Source organism: Brachycentrus maculatus, unplaced genomic scaffold (assembly GCF_059751285.1).
Source record: "Brachycentrus maculatus isolate JH-2025_06_01 unplaced genomic scaffold, ASM5975128v1 h1tg000440l, whole genome shotgun sequence".
In the NCBI taxonomy this organism is placed as follows: domain Eukaryota; kingdom Metazoa; phylum Arthropoda; class Insecta; order Trichoptera; family Brachycentridae; genus Brachycentrus; species Brachycentrus maculatus.
In genome coordinates this window covers 1111796-1126564 of record NW_028281188.1, presented here as the reverse complement: position 1 = coordinate 1126564, position 14769 = coordinate 1111796, and the positions used below count along the sequence as shown (strand labels likewise).

Genomic DNA, 14769 nt, shown 5'->3' with positions numbered 1-14769 from the left:
GAGGGTAGAGAGGTGGGGTGAGATTGGTTTACATTCTGCAACTCTTTAAAATGGAACGGTACACATAGTTTACACAGAATGACAGAAAAAGCTCGTTCCTAGCGTGAGAAGAAAAAATTATTACAAAATAGCTGCACGCAAGGCATCAATTATCAATATGGGGATTGTAAATACATATAAAAATAAAGCAAGTTGTGATTTCAAACCAGTCATATTTGGTATTTTGAAAAAAAGTGCTCGTATACAATAGAAAACAAAATATATTTTAAAAATTATTTCTGTACATTTAAAAAAATAAATCAATAATGAATATCTTTCTTACAGCCCTATCAAATACTTAAGTATAACATTATTCATTCAATTGGTATTTTTATGAATGGAAAGTTCAATTATATTTAAGTAAATATTTTTAAAAAATGTAATATTAAAATAATCTTTATAATTCATGCTTGAAACATTATTTTAATGATGCCATTTAATATAGTTTTTTCTGTAATGTGCAAGTGAATTTATTAACAATATTTAAAAATGAAAACCTTTCTGATTCAGGACAAAAAAAAGCAATGTAAAGCTAGAATTTGTGGTGCAGTAGCACATTTCACTGCAAAAACACTCCGGTTCAGATTTAAATACCAACAAGATGCGCAAATCAAGTTTTTCCAAAGAAATATAAACTTCACCCTGAGTCGAATCTGATTTGATGATTATTACTGTTGTTTAAAGTATGTTTTTAATTATATTTTGTAAAAGTACTTGAGCTGATATTCATTAATATTTGACATTGTTTAAATACAACAATATCACCATGGCTAAAAAATATATTTTTTTTACATAAATTGAGACTCTAAAATTCTATAAATTCTTATGTAAAATATTCACAGCACACAAATGAATTCTTTAAGGACCCGTGGAAAATATCAGTTCACCTTGAATTTATATGATAGCTAGATAGTATATGATCAGCTTTATAGGAGAACATAAATTGTGTATGCAAATGTAAGTAATAGTCCCAATACTATCCGCCAGTTTGATTTCTATGCTGTTAATTTTGCCAACTTATAACCAGTTTGTGAGTATTGAAAACATATTTTGAATATCAGCCCTTATTAGTAACTTTATTCATTTGTTTTATTGACACTTGCACAATACATATATCTTCCTAATAGGGTAATAATTCTGTATTCATTAGCTAAGTAAGGCGCAGTATAACTTGATAAATAACTTTTAATGATTGATAAAATTTATGTACAAAATACTAAAATGCGTCATTATAAAAGTAATGAAAATGAGTTTAGTTCAAAATTAGTAAAATTATTCAAAATGTACCGAAGACTAGAACATTTGATGGTCCAGCAACATTTAGTTTTATATCAAAATACTAAACGTGGTTTCGGCTATTTTTAGTACGTATAAGGTTAATTTCATTTCTTATACATTGACGCGTTTGAATTTATTACTTTCAAAAGCAGTTAAACAATAAGCATTATTTGATTTTTGACAGTTCCCTTGATTTTCTCATTTCATTTATTATTATAACAAAAAAGCATGGTAAAAAAATATGTATTTTCTATGCTGCACACTTTGTGTAGTATAGTATATCTTGTACTTGTAATATTTATCTCCTTTTTATTTTAGCTTTCAAATACTTTATTAAAAATTTATATGACTTTCAAATGAGTAAAACCATTTTGTATTAATAAATGTTGATGTATTATATTATTATAAATGTATGTTTAAATAATAAACACATTTCATATTAATATTCTTTTTTTAAATGAAGTAAAATACACATTTGCATCCAATTCCATACACAGTTGTTTATAACGTATGGTTTGCGATTCATGAACTGAATTGACTAATGCAACTTAAGGTACGAGCATTGTTCTGTAGCTAACATATGTTGATGTTCGGTCCCCATCTCATGATGACTTAGTAGTTGACGTAAAGGACCATCGAGGGAATACATCGATCGGAGCATTAGGAAAAGTTGAACAGGTTTTGAAAGTAATACATCCGATAGTTGTCCGTACTCACAGTATGTGTTATGCAACGGCTGATGAGTTTTGTGGTGAAGATCGGAGAAGCTCCGTTTCAACTGAGCAATCATGCCTGCGGGTCAGTAATGGAAAAAAGAAAAAACTTGCACTCGGCGACTCACTTCTGTCAGCTTGGCCAATGTTAAGGTTCACTTTCTATTCGACATCTGTCATTTTTTCTTACATTTTATATTGAATATGTGGACTAGAAATAGCTTTTGGAAACTCTCACATCTAAGTATTGTTTTGTACTGAACATTAATTGTGTCTATGGAAATTTACCCCCAAAGCTGATGTTTTGGCTTGCGCATTTTATAAGGAAAATACATAGCGAGATAAACTTGTATGTTTACTGATTTTCAAAGCTCGCAACAAAAGAAGGTTTCATATTGATCAATTATGTATTACTTGTTCTTGCGCATACAACCAAAATCACCAAAAAAATTAACATAAACGGGATATATTTTGCTGTAGCAATTGTTGACTGATTGAAATAGAGCACATTTGGCAGACTTTCAAATCCAAGGTTACACCATATATACGCAAATAAATGAAATAAGAAGTAATTTTTTGACTTTTGGTTATATTTTGAAGAGACATTTTGATGTACCCTCTGATATTAGAGTTTGAGGTTGCTAAAAGGCAACACAGATGACAGATATCCAATACGAGTGATCAATTTGGTTGTGGGACATTTGTTAGAAAAGCGTAATGTCTTTATGATCAATAAAACTAAATTTAGTTCTGACAAGAGTTTGAACGCAATACATATACAGGTGGACAATAATAATGGACATTTACAAAAGTCGAACATAAAAGACAGATGAAAAGGGATAGTAATTATTCTATTCTACTGAGTCTCTGAATCAACATACGAGTACGCATTAGTGGAATGGAAAGATTACAAGAAAAAACTGTCAAGAAGTGTAGTAAAATATTCCAATATTGCCTCGGAGCTCTATCATACCTTCACCTTTACTATGCACATTGACACGAGCCAACCGTAGTAGAACGATAGTATAATAGCTTCAGCAAGACCACACTTCCATTTCTAATAATTAAAGGTGCTAGATTCGATATCGCTAAACATTTATGAAGGGCTACTAGATAAATACTACTTCAATACGACACTGACAAATTTTGGGGATTTGTAGGTTTGCCCATTGCGCACAAATTTATTTTGATAAAAACAACAATGAATTATGTATACATTTAACTACATAAAAAACAACAACAATTTTACATATCTAAAACCACTCATTTTACTATTTTAGATATCTGTTTTTTTTATAAATCATCTGGTAGCCCTCAAATTTAAAATTTCTTAAATGATAAATAATATCTAAGGCTCATGACATTAAAAGAAGTGTGAATGCAATATTAAGAGAAGAATAAGAAGTTTGGAGTAATTAAGAAATAATTTTAACAAATCTACAAATTAATATATATAATATGTTTTTGTTGAAAAGCCAATGGTTATGTTATTATCAAACATAAATTTTGAAAAGACGTGTTATAACCTTTTCACTAAGGCATTCAATACATGCACACTAATAATGTTTTAGTTAGAGAATCTAATTTCTCATTCCTTAAATACAGAGTTTATCAGTTAGGTATAGTACAGGCTCCTGACGAACAACAAAATAATAACACATTTCGTTTAATTTATTTCACGTTAAGTTCTAAAGAAAATTAAGCTGTTATATCTGTGTTTGGAAAAACTTGTGACTAATCCTCGTGAATTCTAATAAATAAATGTTGCTTACAGTATTCACTGAATTACATTCAATTATATTTTATGGCTATCTTCGAAAGTTTGTAAGTTAATGTTTCAATCGTGTGTAAGTAAAAATTTCTGTAGGAATAGATAGTTACCACATCATATAATATGCAGCTTGAATTTACATTATTATTATGGTGTTTTATTTTAACGTGAAATAAATTATAGATTGATAAGTCGTATAATAAACCTTAAGAAGAAACATGAAATCAAGATAACATCGATTAAGTACATCCAAGGACAGCTTTTTAAACTAGAAAGAACTGGTTACAGAAATTATGGGGACAACAAAATAAATCAATTATAAAGTCGTTAAAATATTATTATGTATATATATATATAAAAAGCTCCAGTCTATATTTTCAAATTACTAGCAAGAATTTTGGGATTTTATTCAAAATAACTTTGAAGAGCGTCAAATACATTTTTGTTTAGCTAGTTTATGTGAATATTTCAAAAAAATAATTATAATTAAGTAAAAAAAAATACTCATTGACAAATTGATAAGATATCTGTGCCACTTAAATAGTCAGGTTTCTGCAAAAAACGAGAAAGCAGAAATAAAAAAAAATTTAATATGCATTTATTAAACCCTGAGAAATGCGGACAACAATTTTTTTTAAAGTAATGAAACAGTTTTGACCACTTCAAAAATGATGTGAATGAAATCCAAAATAGTTGCTGCGGTTGAAAATGTAGATTGGCTAACATCACAGAGTAGGGGTTGTGATGCAAGCTGTGGCAGTTGTCGGTTGGGGAAATGCGGAGTTACCCGTGATGGACTGAAGCGTCGTGCTGCGCTGCTTGTCCTGCCCAAACTGCAAGTTCATGGGAGTCACATCCTGCCCCGCCTTGTCGGGACAGAACTCCAGGATTCCCCTCCCCGATTCTGACTCGTCACTGCTGTTGGAATCCTGCAAAATATTGTAATAGAGGTTATTAACACAAAACAAAAGGTATAATTATTGGGGAATATATCCAAACTTAAACAAGGTTTTTGGATTGAATTCTACTTTAATTTACACATATGTATGCTGCGTTTCGTCTTATTAAGACAGTATCAAACACCTTAAATTAACCTTTATCTAACATTTAAAAAATGGAATTCTACCAACTATCTGCAGTTACAATAAATGAAAAATGTATTATGTTATTTCTTTTGTTTTGTGTTATAACCAAGAATAATGACCACATTTGTTTTTTTAGACTCTTATATATTTTTACAATTATGGTACACTTCAATAAATTTGTTTTTCCCGTCAACAAGCTTTTACTGCATACTTTTATTTGAAACATGTAGTGTAGAACCTTGTATCATGTAATCAACGATTAAAGTCACATTACATTTTAAAAATGCAATGGGTTACTTTGGTTAAAAATGCTCTCCTGACCTCAGTTGCAAACTGAGGTCAGGAGAGATTTGCTTCACATAATTTGACTTGCTGGCTGATAGAAAATCTACAAATATAGCGCAACTTGACAAAAAAATAAGATTGCGGCCCATATTATTACTATGGCTTCCACAAACTCCTTTGGAGACATGGAACTCATCGATGTTTGAAGCGATATTGTTTGGGATAGCAGAAGCTCTTCCAACCGGCATAGCCATTATTAGAAGGAAGATATAAACCGCACAACAATCGAAAAACAATACGTAAACTTAATTTAAGTAAAAAAGTGATGAATGAATACCTGTCTATCTGCTAAACTATCTCCTCTACTGGCTGCCGGCCTTCCTTCCTTCGGAGCTCGTACCCTTCTGGGTCGGGTGATCACTCCGGGTTGAGTGTCCTGTGATGAGACACGGTCATGAGATAACATCTCAACTTACATGTATAGGATCTTGTCGGCCTGCGTACCGTGCAAGAGGGCCTCTGCTTCAATTCCCATGGGATCAAAATGAATATATAAAACACTTACTCCACATTACCCTAAACTGGTATCTGAAGAGCGGGACTTATCACTTTGCCTTTGTGTAATTAATTATTAAGTTAACATTGTGCAAATCTAATACAGTGCCATAATTGGGTGTGTAAACGGTCAGAAGAAGATGTAGATATTTTCAATTTGGCATAACTACTATACTTGGCTAATCTTTAACAAAATGCAATAAGTTAGTGGTGTGAGTTGTAAGTTTTTAAAAAAAAATTGTTAGATCTTAATTACATTAAATAATGTTTTTTCCCATTCAAACTTGAGAACACTGATGTATGTAAAAACTCATTTATATGTCAGATATTGAGTGCAATATACATTTAGTTTAATCACACACTTCTGCTAGAAAATTCTACACAATTTTTCAAAAAGAATTTAGTGATCAAATTTATTATGTTACTACTAATTAAAGCGCATATAATCAAATCATTATTATTCTAAATATATTTTCTTCGATCCTACAATTAAAGTATTTATCTGATGTTTCGAGAAATGGCCAATTTGTATATTGATTTAGCTTTTTTCAACACTGTAAAACATGCCGCTGTTTATTTATTTGTTAAGTATACAGTTGTTAAGTATGCACACTGTTTGTAGATTTATGATGCTACATAAACATTTTATTTTTCAACTATCAATTATTATTTTCTTTTAAATGTCATTTACATGGATCATGTTACATTAAACAGTTACGAAATTTAACAAAACTCAAACTTTGAAAATAATTTTATTTTTCAAGATTTATAACGATATCTCAACCGAAAGATATATTTTTAAAGGGAAGTAATATTAGCTATTCCGCCATGATCACATCCATACTAGTTTTGATTTTTTGACACTTGTTCATATTTCGCGTGACAAAGAAGAAACCGCATGTGAGCTCTAATTCGTGAGCATCTGGTGAAATTATTTGGAAGTTTATTTTTATGTAAACGAAAGCTTATCTCCAAAGCTATCTAAAATCTCGAAGACGATTCCTCGACGGTTAAATCCAGTATAAGTGTGCGGGGATCGTGCATACTGAAAATTTTGTTTATTTTTTGGTTAACCAAATGAAATATGACTTACATCTCTGAGATCGTAAGACAGCTCCAAGTTTATGGAGAAGTGGTGACAGAACTCCGGGTACAGCTGCAGCACGTCGGTAAGGTCATCCCTCAGCACCCTGTGCAGGTCGCAGTACGTGAGCGCTCGCACGCGACACGCCGACCTCCCCATGCTGGGATGCATACACGGATTCTCACCGAAAATATCGTCTTTCCCTGAAACGTTTACAGAGGTCCGCTCGTTAATAGTAATATTAATTTCAATTACTTTTGTATGAGAACACAGAATAATACTAATAATTGATTTACGTAATTTTAGACAGGTTTTTACTCATCCATAGAATAGTTAAAGAATTACGCAAATAAAAAAGTAATATTTTTACTCGAAACATCTTTTTGGTAATATTTTTCAATTTAAAAACAATATTCTTCATGCTGATCACTCCATTGATATTAATTACTATTATATAGTAAACATTATTTGTTAATTTTTATATTTCACTCATTTCTGAATTATTGCGCAACTGTTGGATAATTACGTTGGATTCTTTTCTGGTATTAATAAATAAGCAATAAGTCTTGCAATATGATTCTAAATAGAATCCGTTAAGCGTTCAAAAGATAATTTTGCTTTCATCAAAGTAAACTTTTACATACAGATATAAATGTTTCAGATATAAATCTTTACCCACGGTTAGCGCTCTCTGTGACACTTGGTAACGCTCACTGCGCATACTTGCGCGCAGTTTATGACAGTACGGCTGTCCAAACTTAAGACACAGTAAGGGACATTTTTTTTGAAGTACGTTTTTTTTTAATTTTTGGACTAAGTAGAATCTACTTAGTCCAAAAATGCAAAAAAAACGTACTACAAAAAATGTCCTTTACTGTGTTTTAAGTTTGGACAGCCGAGTACAGTACTCGAAATTTAAATAACATTTTCTCTGATGTATTGACATCGTAATGATTTTTAGTTTAGTAGAGAATGTTTTAGTTTATTGGTTATAATACCTAATTCCGATGAGAAATATCCTTAGTTAACTACATAATACAATGTTGATCTCGGCGCCCGCCGTAATGGGTCCGGCCACTTGTTTGCGTCGCGTCGAGTCGGAGAGTGAGAGGGATGCGCAATAAAAATCTTTCGTTTGTAGTAATTACCCATTTTATTAAACATGTCATTTTAGTAGATTTTGTATAAGGCTGCATACATTTAGTTAATTAAAATCTAAAAATAATTTTGTTTCAACAATGGCACAGAGGGTTTATAAATTATCCAACACATTTTAATTTTGAATTATTTATGCCGAAATCGCGATATTTCTTGCATAGTAACCCAAAAATTCCTGGTAGATAAAGGGTTATACGTATTGCGGTGATAGGGTTAGACAAGTAAAGATGTGTTTTGAAACATACCTAATATTGCCATAACAATATCGTCCCGAACTATTTCTATGGATCCTCTCGCTATGAAGTAGAGGGAAGCGAGAGCGTCTCCCCGGTGAACTAAAGTCTCCCCCGGAGGAGCGTGTGTTGTGCGAAATCTTAACGATAAAGCTCTGAAACATAAAGCACCGAGTGATATCACACGATTAGTATAGTACAGGACATCAGCGATACATACCATGACGAGCGTGACGGGAGAACGGAGAAATACTCACCGTAAGCAACCAGCGCTGGCTCCTTCGAAGGCCGAGCACTTGGTGAGGAGGTTCCTGTTGAGGTGGAGACAGATGTCCGCTTGCAGGCACTCGGGGAACCCCTTGAGCACGCTGCTGGTGTCGATGCCGTTAGTGTACGCCCACGCGTGCTGGAAGTACTCTTCTAGCCGCTGGCGCAGGGGATTGGGTATCTGCAAATCGACATCACAATATATGTACAATATTGTCCCCAATATAATAGGAGAATCTATTTACTCCTAAACTGGTCCACACTTTGATTAAGTTATACTAAGATAAATGAAGTTATTGGAGATTATAATAGCATTTAATTATAATCCTCCATTACATATAATTGTAACAGTTTGATAATATCGGATGTACGGTGTGGTTTAGTTAATGATAGGTATTATAAATGATGGGGATTTATTAAGACTGTACCTGGTGGAACCTAATGAACTCCCTGACTCGCAGTATCTGCGTGTGGTAGCGAGCGGTGCCGGAGTACAGGCGCTGGATGATGGCCGATACGTTGCCGAAGATGCTGGCGTACATGAGGGCTGGAATAGGAGCGTAAGGATTATAGAGTAGCAGTAGAGTTAGCAGTAGAGTAGCGAGGTCGGAGAGTAGTAGAGCGCACTCACAGCCCACGAGCATGACGAAGACCGTGAAGCCCTTCTCGGCGTCCGTGTTGGGCGCCACGTTGCCGAAGCCCACGCTGGTGAGCGAGGTGCAGGTGAAGTAGAGCGCGGTGATGTAGCGCGAGCGGATGGTGGGCCCGCCGCCCGTCATGTTGGGGTAGTACTCCATGTCCATGTCCCGCGCCAGGCTGTCCAGCCAGCCGATGCGCGACGTCAGCTGCGGCCGCTCGAAGTTGCCGATGGCGTACCTGCATCAACCCGACATTGTACACGCGCCACGCCGCTCCGACTTCACATTACCACCCACTCGTAAACACACTCCGGTTACATTTAACCAGACCCGAACTATTAATACTCGTATCGAGAGCCGCGGCTAAATTTAATCTATATCTTCGCATTAAGGAAAGAACTGTTTGGATCTGCGCCAACTCCTTACTTAATATGACTAAAAACAGCGCATTCCTACAAATAGCTCTTAATCCTATAATTTAATACCAGGATTAAAGGGAACACTAAGAGGATTAGACCCACAGTGGATGCTATTACCACATCAGACACATAACGAATTCATATGAATATATATCAATATTCACATATTTCTTTACAAAAATGCTATTAATATAATACATAAACATGTATGTATCTAGTATCTACCTATAATACATATCTTGCGTGTATATAATATTAGGCCAGTAATGAACTTTTGCAATAAGTCTGTTTTAATGTTGTCATGTGAAACTTAAAACTTACGCAGCTTACCGCTTACTTTACCGTAAAAGTAGTAAGGAATTATTGTTATATAATTTACCATTAATAATAATTCATTACTACTTGGTGCAGTTAAGGAAAGGCAATTAATTCACTACCGGCATAATTTTACCTTTGGATAAAATACTTTTGTGATTTTAAATATGATATATTTTTAATTTATTACTTTAATAAACAAACAAAAAATAGATCTTCGATTTCATCAAATTACAATTTACACTCCTTGAACATGTTTCACACACAAAATGACGAATTAATCCGTAGAACACGAGTTATATACTATTTTATATTTTCGCTCCCCCACTTATGTGTACTTGTGTAGTAAATTGTAGACTTCTGTTGTATCTAGGATTTTGTTCCGTATTATATATGATATCATTAAATTACTTAAAATATGCATAAATTGAAAATGCCTTTTAGGTACCTACTTTAAATCTCCTTTACTATAAGGCTCTTCATACTATTCACACTGAATCAATTTTTTAAATATATTGATCTATCATAGAGTTCTTTAATGCTACAATAAAAGCAAAAAGGCAAAAAATTATCCAGTTATTTAAAAAAATCATCTTTAGTTAGCGAAAATGGCTCGAAGTTTTGTAAATTTATCAAATTATCGATCTGAATAAATGAGAAGAAGAAAAAACAAAGTTTACATCTAAAGTTTAGGTCCTATATATTCTTTAAAAAAATAATACATTATAATAGTGAGTAATAAAAGTAGTATTATTTTTTAATTAGTAAGGAATAGACGAACATAAATTACACCAAAATATTACAATATTAAATATTAAATATATTACGTGCAATTTTCATGTTTTTTAGCGATAAGATAATAAATACAAAAGAGCATTTAAACTCATTCCGAGTCATTTTCGCTAGCTGAAGATATAAAAAAAAACTTATTTTGATTGCAAAAAGGAACTCATAACATTAATAAAAATGAGCCACCTAACCCCTCCCATACGTACCATTTTAGAAATATTCCGCACTCGAACATGGTGTACTTATACTTAACGTTTCTTTGGATTTCTTTCATATTATACATATTTGATTTTTTAAAATATTTTTCTTAGTATCTCGTTAATTTTCAGGAACATTTCCTTAATTGATTTTTATGAAAAATGACGAGTTAATCCTACTGTTAATAAATTATTATGCATAGTGTAGTGATTAGAGTGTTTGGGTATATGTATAAGGTCCCAGGGGGTTAAAATAACGGATTATTTGTCACTAATTTATTTTCCGTTTCAGTCGTGCTTGACACCGTTTAAAACAATGCTAAAATTATCGATTATAATTAAAACAAAAGGACATACCTATTACATAGGAACAGTTGAACAGAAGATTTGCGAATGAGTAATTGTAAGGAGCTTAGGTATTGGGGGCTCACCAGATGCAGGCCAGCCAGTGCGCGATGAGCACGAAGGTGGCCATGAGCAGCAGCAGCACGGCCGTGCCGTACTCGGAGTAGCGGTCGATCTTCCTCGCCACGCGCACCAGCCGCAGCAGGCGCGCTGTCTTCAGCAACCCGATCAGGGTGGTCGTCTGAAACAGTCCAGAGTCGGCACGCTTGCACACCACGGCTCCCGGTCTCCCGACCTCCCGACCTCCCGACCTCCCTATTCCTACTCCGGACCGATCCCCGTTCACGGGCAGTCGCAACAGTCAGGGGCGTCATGGCCCAGGGGGCAAACAGGCCACTATTTATACTAAATATTAGTACCGAGCGGCTTCAAACTACACTAAGGACCAAACGAACGAAAACACAAATAATGTTGATCTAAAAATGGAGATAGTGTAATCTTTCTGTTACGTTTAATTTTAATGTTAAATTGCGAGGACTCTATCGGCCAACTCTGCCCTCTGCTATGACGCCCCTGAATCACGTGTATTTACCTTAATCTATCAGTTTTCTTTAATTTATTGCAAGTCGAAATATTTTTGGTACACTTTTTATTTTAAGTTTAAAAAAAAATATTTATTTAACATATTCTGTAACAAATATATTTTTAAGAAAGAAAATATCAATATTAATTTTTCCTGAGTGCTGTTTTTAATAAAGTTTTGATTTTTAATTACTTCCGAATATTAACGCTTGAAATGTTTAATTTATGTATACATGAAAATGTGACATCGAAATGGGTATTATTTCCGTAAAATTACAGTCCTGTGTCGAGTTGAAAACGAATAGGATTTCATGTTTCCCTTGTTTTTTATGACTTTACAAGTACTTATACTGACAAGTTATATAAACTGAGTATTTGTCGCCCTGTCGATTCGTACAATTCATTATTCATTTTATCGATTTTATTTAAATAAATTCCAAGTCTCCATACATATGGTAGGTACATGTTTTCACCCGTCATAAGAACGAACAATCGTTTTCCGGAACATGCAATCTCTTCACAGGCTCTACACCTGGTCGCTTAAAAACCTCGCTTATATTACAGTAGGAACTCAACAGCATCATTTTGGACAGTACAATGAAGAAGACCGCGTAACTTTGAAGATACTTTTCACTTATACCATCAGTTTTTCTCAGTATAGGTAGAGTCCGGTGTCTTGATTGTTTCAAGCTCTACGGAGCTTTGGGTACATTGCCAGGAAGAATGAGAAGAGGCTCGAGAAACTGATAATAACTGTGGTCCAAGAACCGGGAGCATTGAGAAATATCATATGTCTAATGACCTTCCTAGAATGAGCACTTTGCGAATAGTATGCAGTTTGATTATTTGCATTTCCTCGAGGGGTAAAAATAATTAAAACGCGATTATTATCTACGCTGTTTTAAGTGGTTTTTCTAATAACAATTCTTTTGTATCTCATTCTATAAATTCAGATTTTTTTTATTATTTGTATACATTTATTTAAATCACAATTAATTACATATTTAGAACTTTTTTTTGCAGATACCCACCCACCAAGCCAAGCCACCTTGTGTGTCTTGTCGGTGGAGTTCTTTTTTAATACATCTTTTATTGTTTTTAACGATTTTAACCTAATATAGACATTTAATACTTTGAAATGGTTCTAGTTTCATCACGGTTTAATCAAATTGCGATGAAAAAATCTGTCATTTTTCATAGTGTTCGTCTCTCAATACTAACTGGTCAACCTATAAAATGACGACACTCGAGGTTGAGAATTGAATTATAAGATTGGTCATTTTGGTTCGCTAACTTTGGTCAAGGTAACCGAAACGACGCTTCGGTGATCGCACCTTCAAGTTATGCATTACAATTTTATAACTTGGAATATTTACATGCACACACACCCTCGTAGCTATCGACTTGCTATTTTGTATTTAGCAGTGTAGAAATATCTAATACACAAGTTTATCGGCATTTAAGTTTAACGTTGTAAAAAGACGACCACTTGTAGATGGTTCGATACACAATTTATTAACATTCCTCCTTCAATTTCCTTTTACCGTAGATGTCAGTCCGAAAATATTGATTCTAGAAGGACAAAGTTTTAGAAAACTTCAACTTTGGTTATTGTCATTTATTTTCCCCTCTTTATTAGAAAACTTCGCGTGAACTTTTAATAGATTTTCAACGTCAAAGGATTGCAAATTGAAGAACATTCTACATAGTGGTAGTAGCAGTTGGCGTTAAGAATACTAATTTTATCTGCCAATTTCTGTAAAACTTAATGAAGAAGTTTGGTGCTGCCTTAAATAGATTTATTTTAATTCCTTTTGTCTGGTTAAAAAAAAACTTTGATTGATTTTTTATTTTAAATATTTGGAAAAAACCAACGGAAAAATTGGTATATCGGCAAATATAGGTCATTTTAACTAGTTATGCAAGGCAAGACTCCTTTTTAGTTTATGTCAGTCAAACTATCTTACACTAGTTCCATTATTGCTACTCGCTCGAAGTTTTAAACCCTTTCATCTGTTACTTTAATATAATTTATAAAAAAAATAATAATACCCACTTCAAAATATTAATTTGGCTTAATTTGAGAGTTCTAATAAGAAAATCAATAAACGAATGATTTCTTCATTGTGCATATAATACGAGTATTTAGGAAGACTATGGCGCTTAAACCGTATCTGTGCAGAGTAATTGAAGACTTTGGGACAATAACAATTTACATATATCCATTTTTTTAATTCAATATTTAAGCTCCTCGTTTTTAATTTCCCACAGCTTGCAGCTGTGGGATTTAAAAAAAACCAATGGCCTATAAATCTAGTAGGAAAAACAAGTTGCGTTTTTGGATATGTAAATTAAGTATTTTGTTTTACTATCTCCTGGTTTTGTGACGTGCGTGGTTTGATCCTACGGTGTTCAATTTATCTTCAAGGAAGTCTCACACATCAGCAGGGGCCTTACTAAGCATGTACGAGTGGATCCCCTAGCCATTTCTGCTAAGTCACCTTTTCCCATTTACTATTCCTTTTCCGTTCCCTTTCCCTTTCCCTCTCCCTCTCCCTCTCCCATGTAGCGGTAACTTCCTCCACCCTCTACTTCTTCGCATACATGCAATATTTCCCTTCAAATATATTTCATCCGAATCTGAGGCACAGAACTGGTCATACTAACCATTATATAATTACGCATCAAGTTAACACCGCGTGGAGCCCTAGGCACCACCGGGTGCCAATAGGGGATTAAGAAGGTTTTTTTCTTTCGCCTTTGTGTTGATTTTCATTCGCAAAATTTGCGTCAATTACAAAAGATATTTTCTTAATATGTATTTTGCCCGCTTCCGTAGTGTAATGGTCAGCACGCTCGGCTACCGTTCTGGAGGTCCCGGGTTCGATTCCAAAGGGAGGTAAAATAAATATGAGTGATTTTTTCACTGTAATATTTATTCAATATTACCCTGGACTGGTAACCTGAAGCGGAGAGCTGATCACCTTTTCTTCATGTATTAACGATCAAGATAACA

The 14769-nt window shown here is 33.8% G+C and overlaps 1 protein-coding gene across 1 annotated transcript in view; it reads right to left on the bottom strand.

Moving 5' to 3' along the window:
• sei (potassium voltage-gated channel seizure) overlaps positions 1–14769 on the bottom strand; it is a 104321-nt gene that overhangs the window by 13821 nt on the left and 75731 nt on the right. Inside the window, exons 6-14 of the mRNA XM_088271397.1 lie at positions 11258–11412; positions 9100–9344; positions 8897–9015; positions 8459–8649; positions 8214–8356; positions 6820–7013; positions 5509–5607; positions 4589–4730; positions 2035–2109 (exon numbers count right to left, since the gene is read on the bottom strand). Of these exons, the coding sequence (XP_088127523.1) occupies positions 2035–2109; positions 4589–4730; positions 5509–5607; positions 6820–7013; positions 8214–8356; positions 8459–8649; positions 8897–9015; positions 9100–9344; positions 11258–11412 (1363 nt within the window). The remainder of the gene's footprint in view (positions 1–2034; positions 2110–4588; positions 4731–5508; positions 5608–6819; positions 7014–8213; positions 8357–8458; positions 8650–8896; positions 9016–9099; positions 9345–11257; positions 11413–14769) is intronic.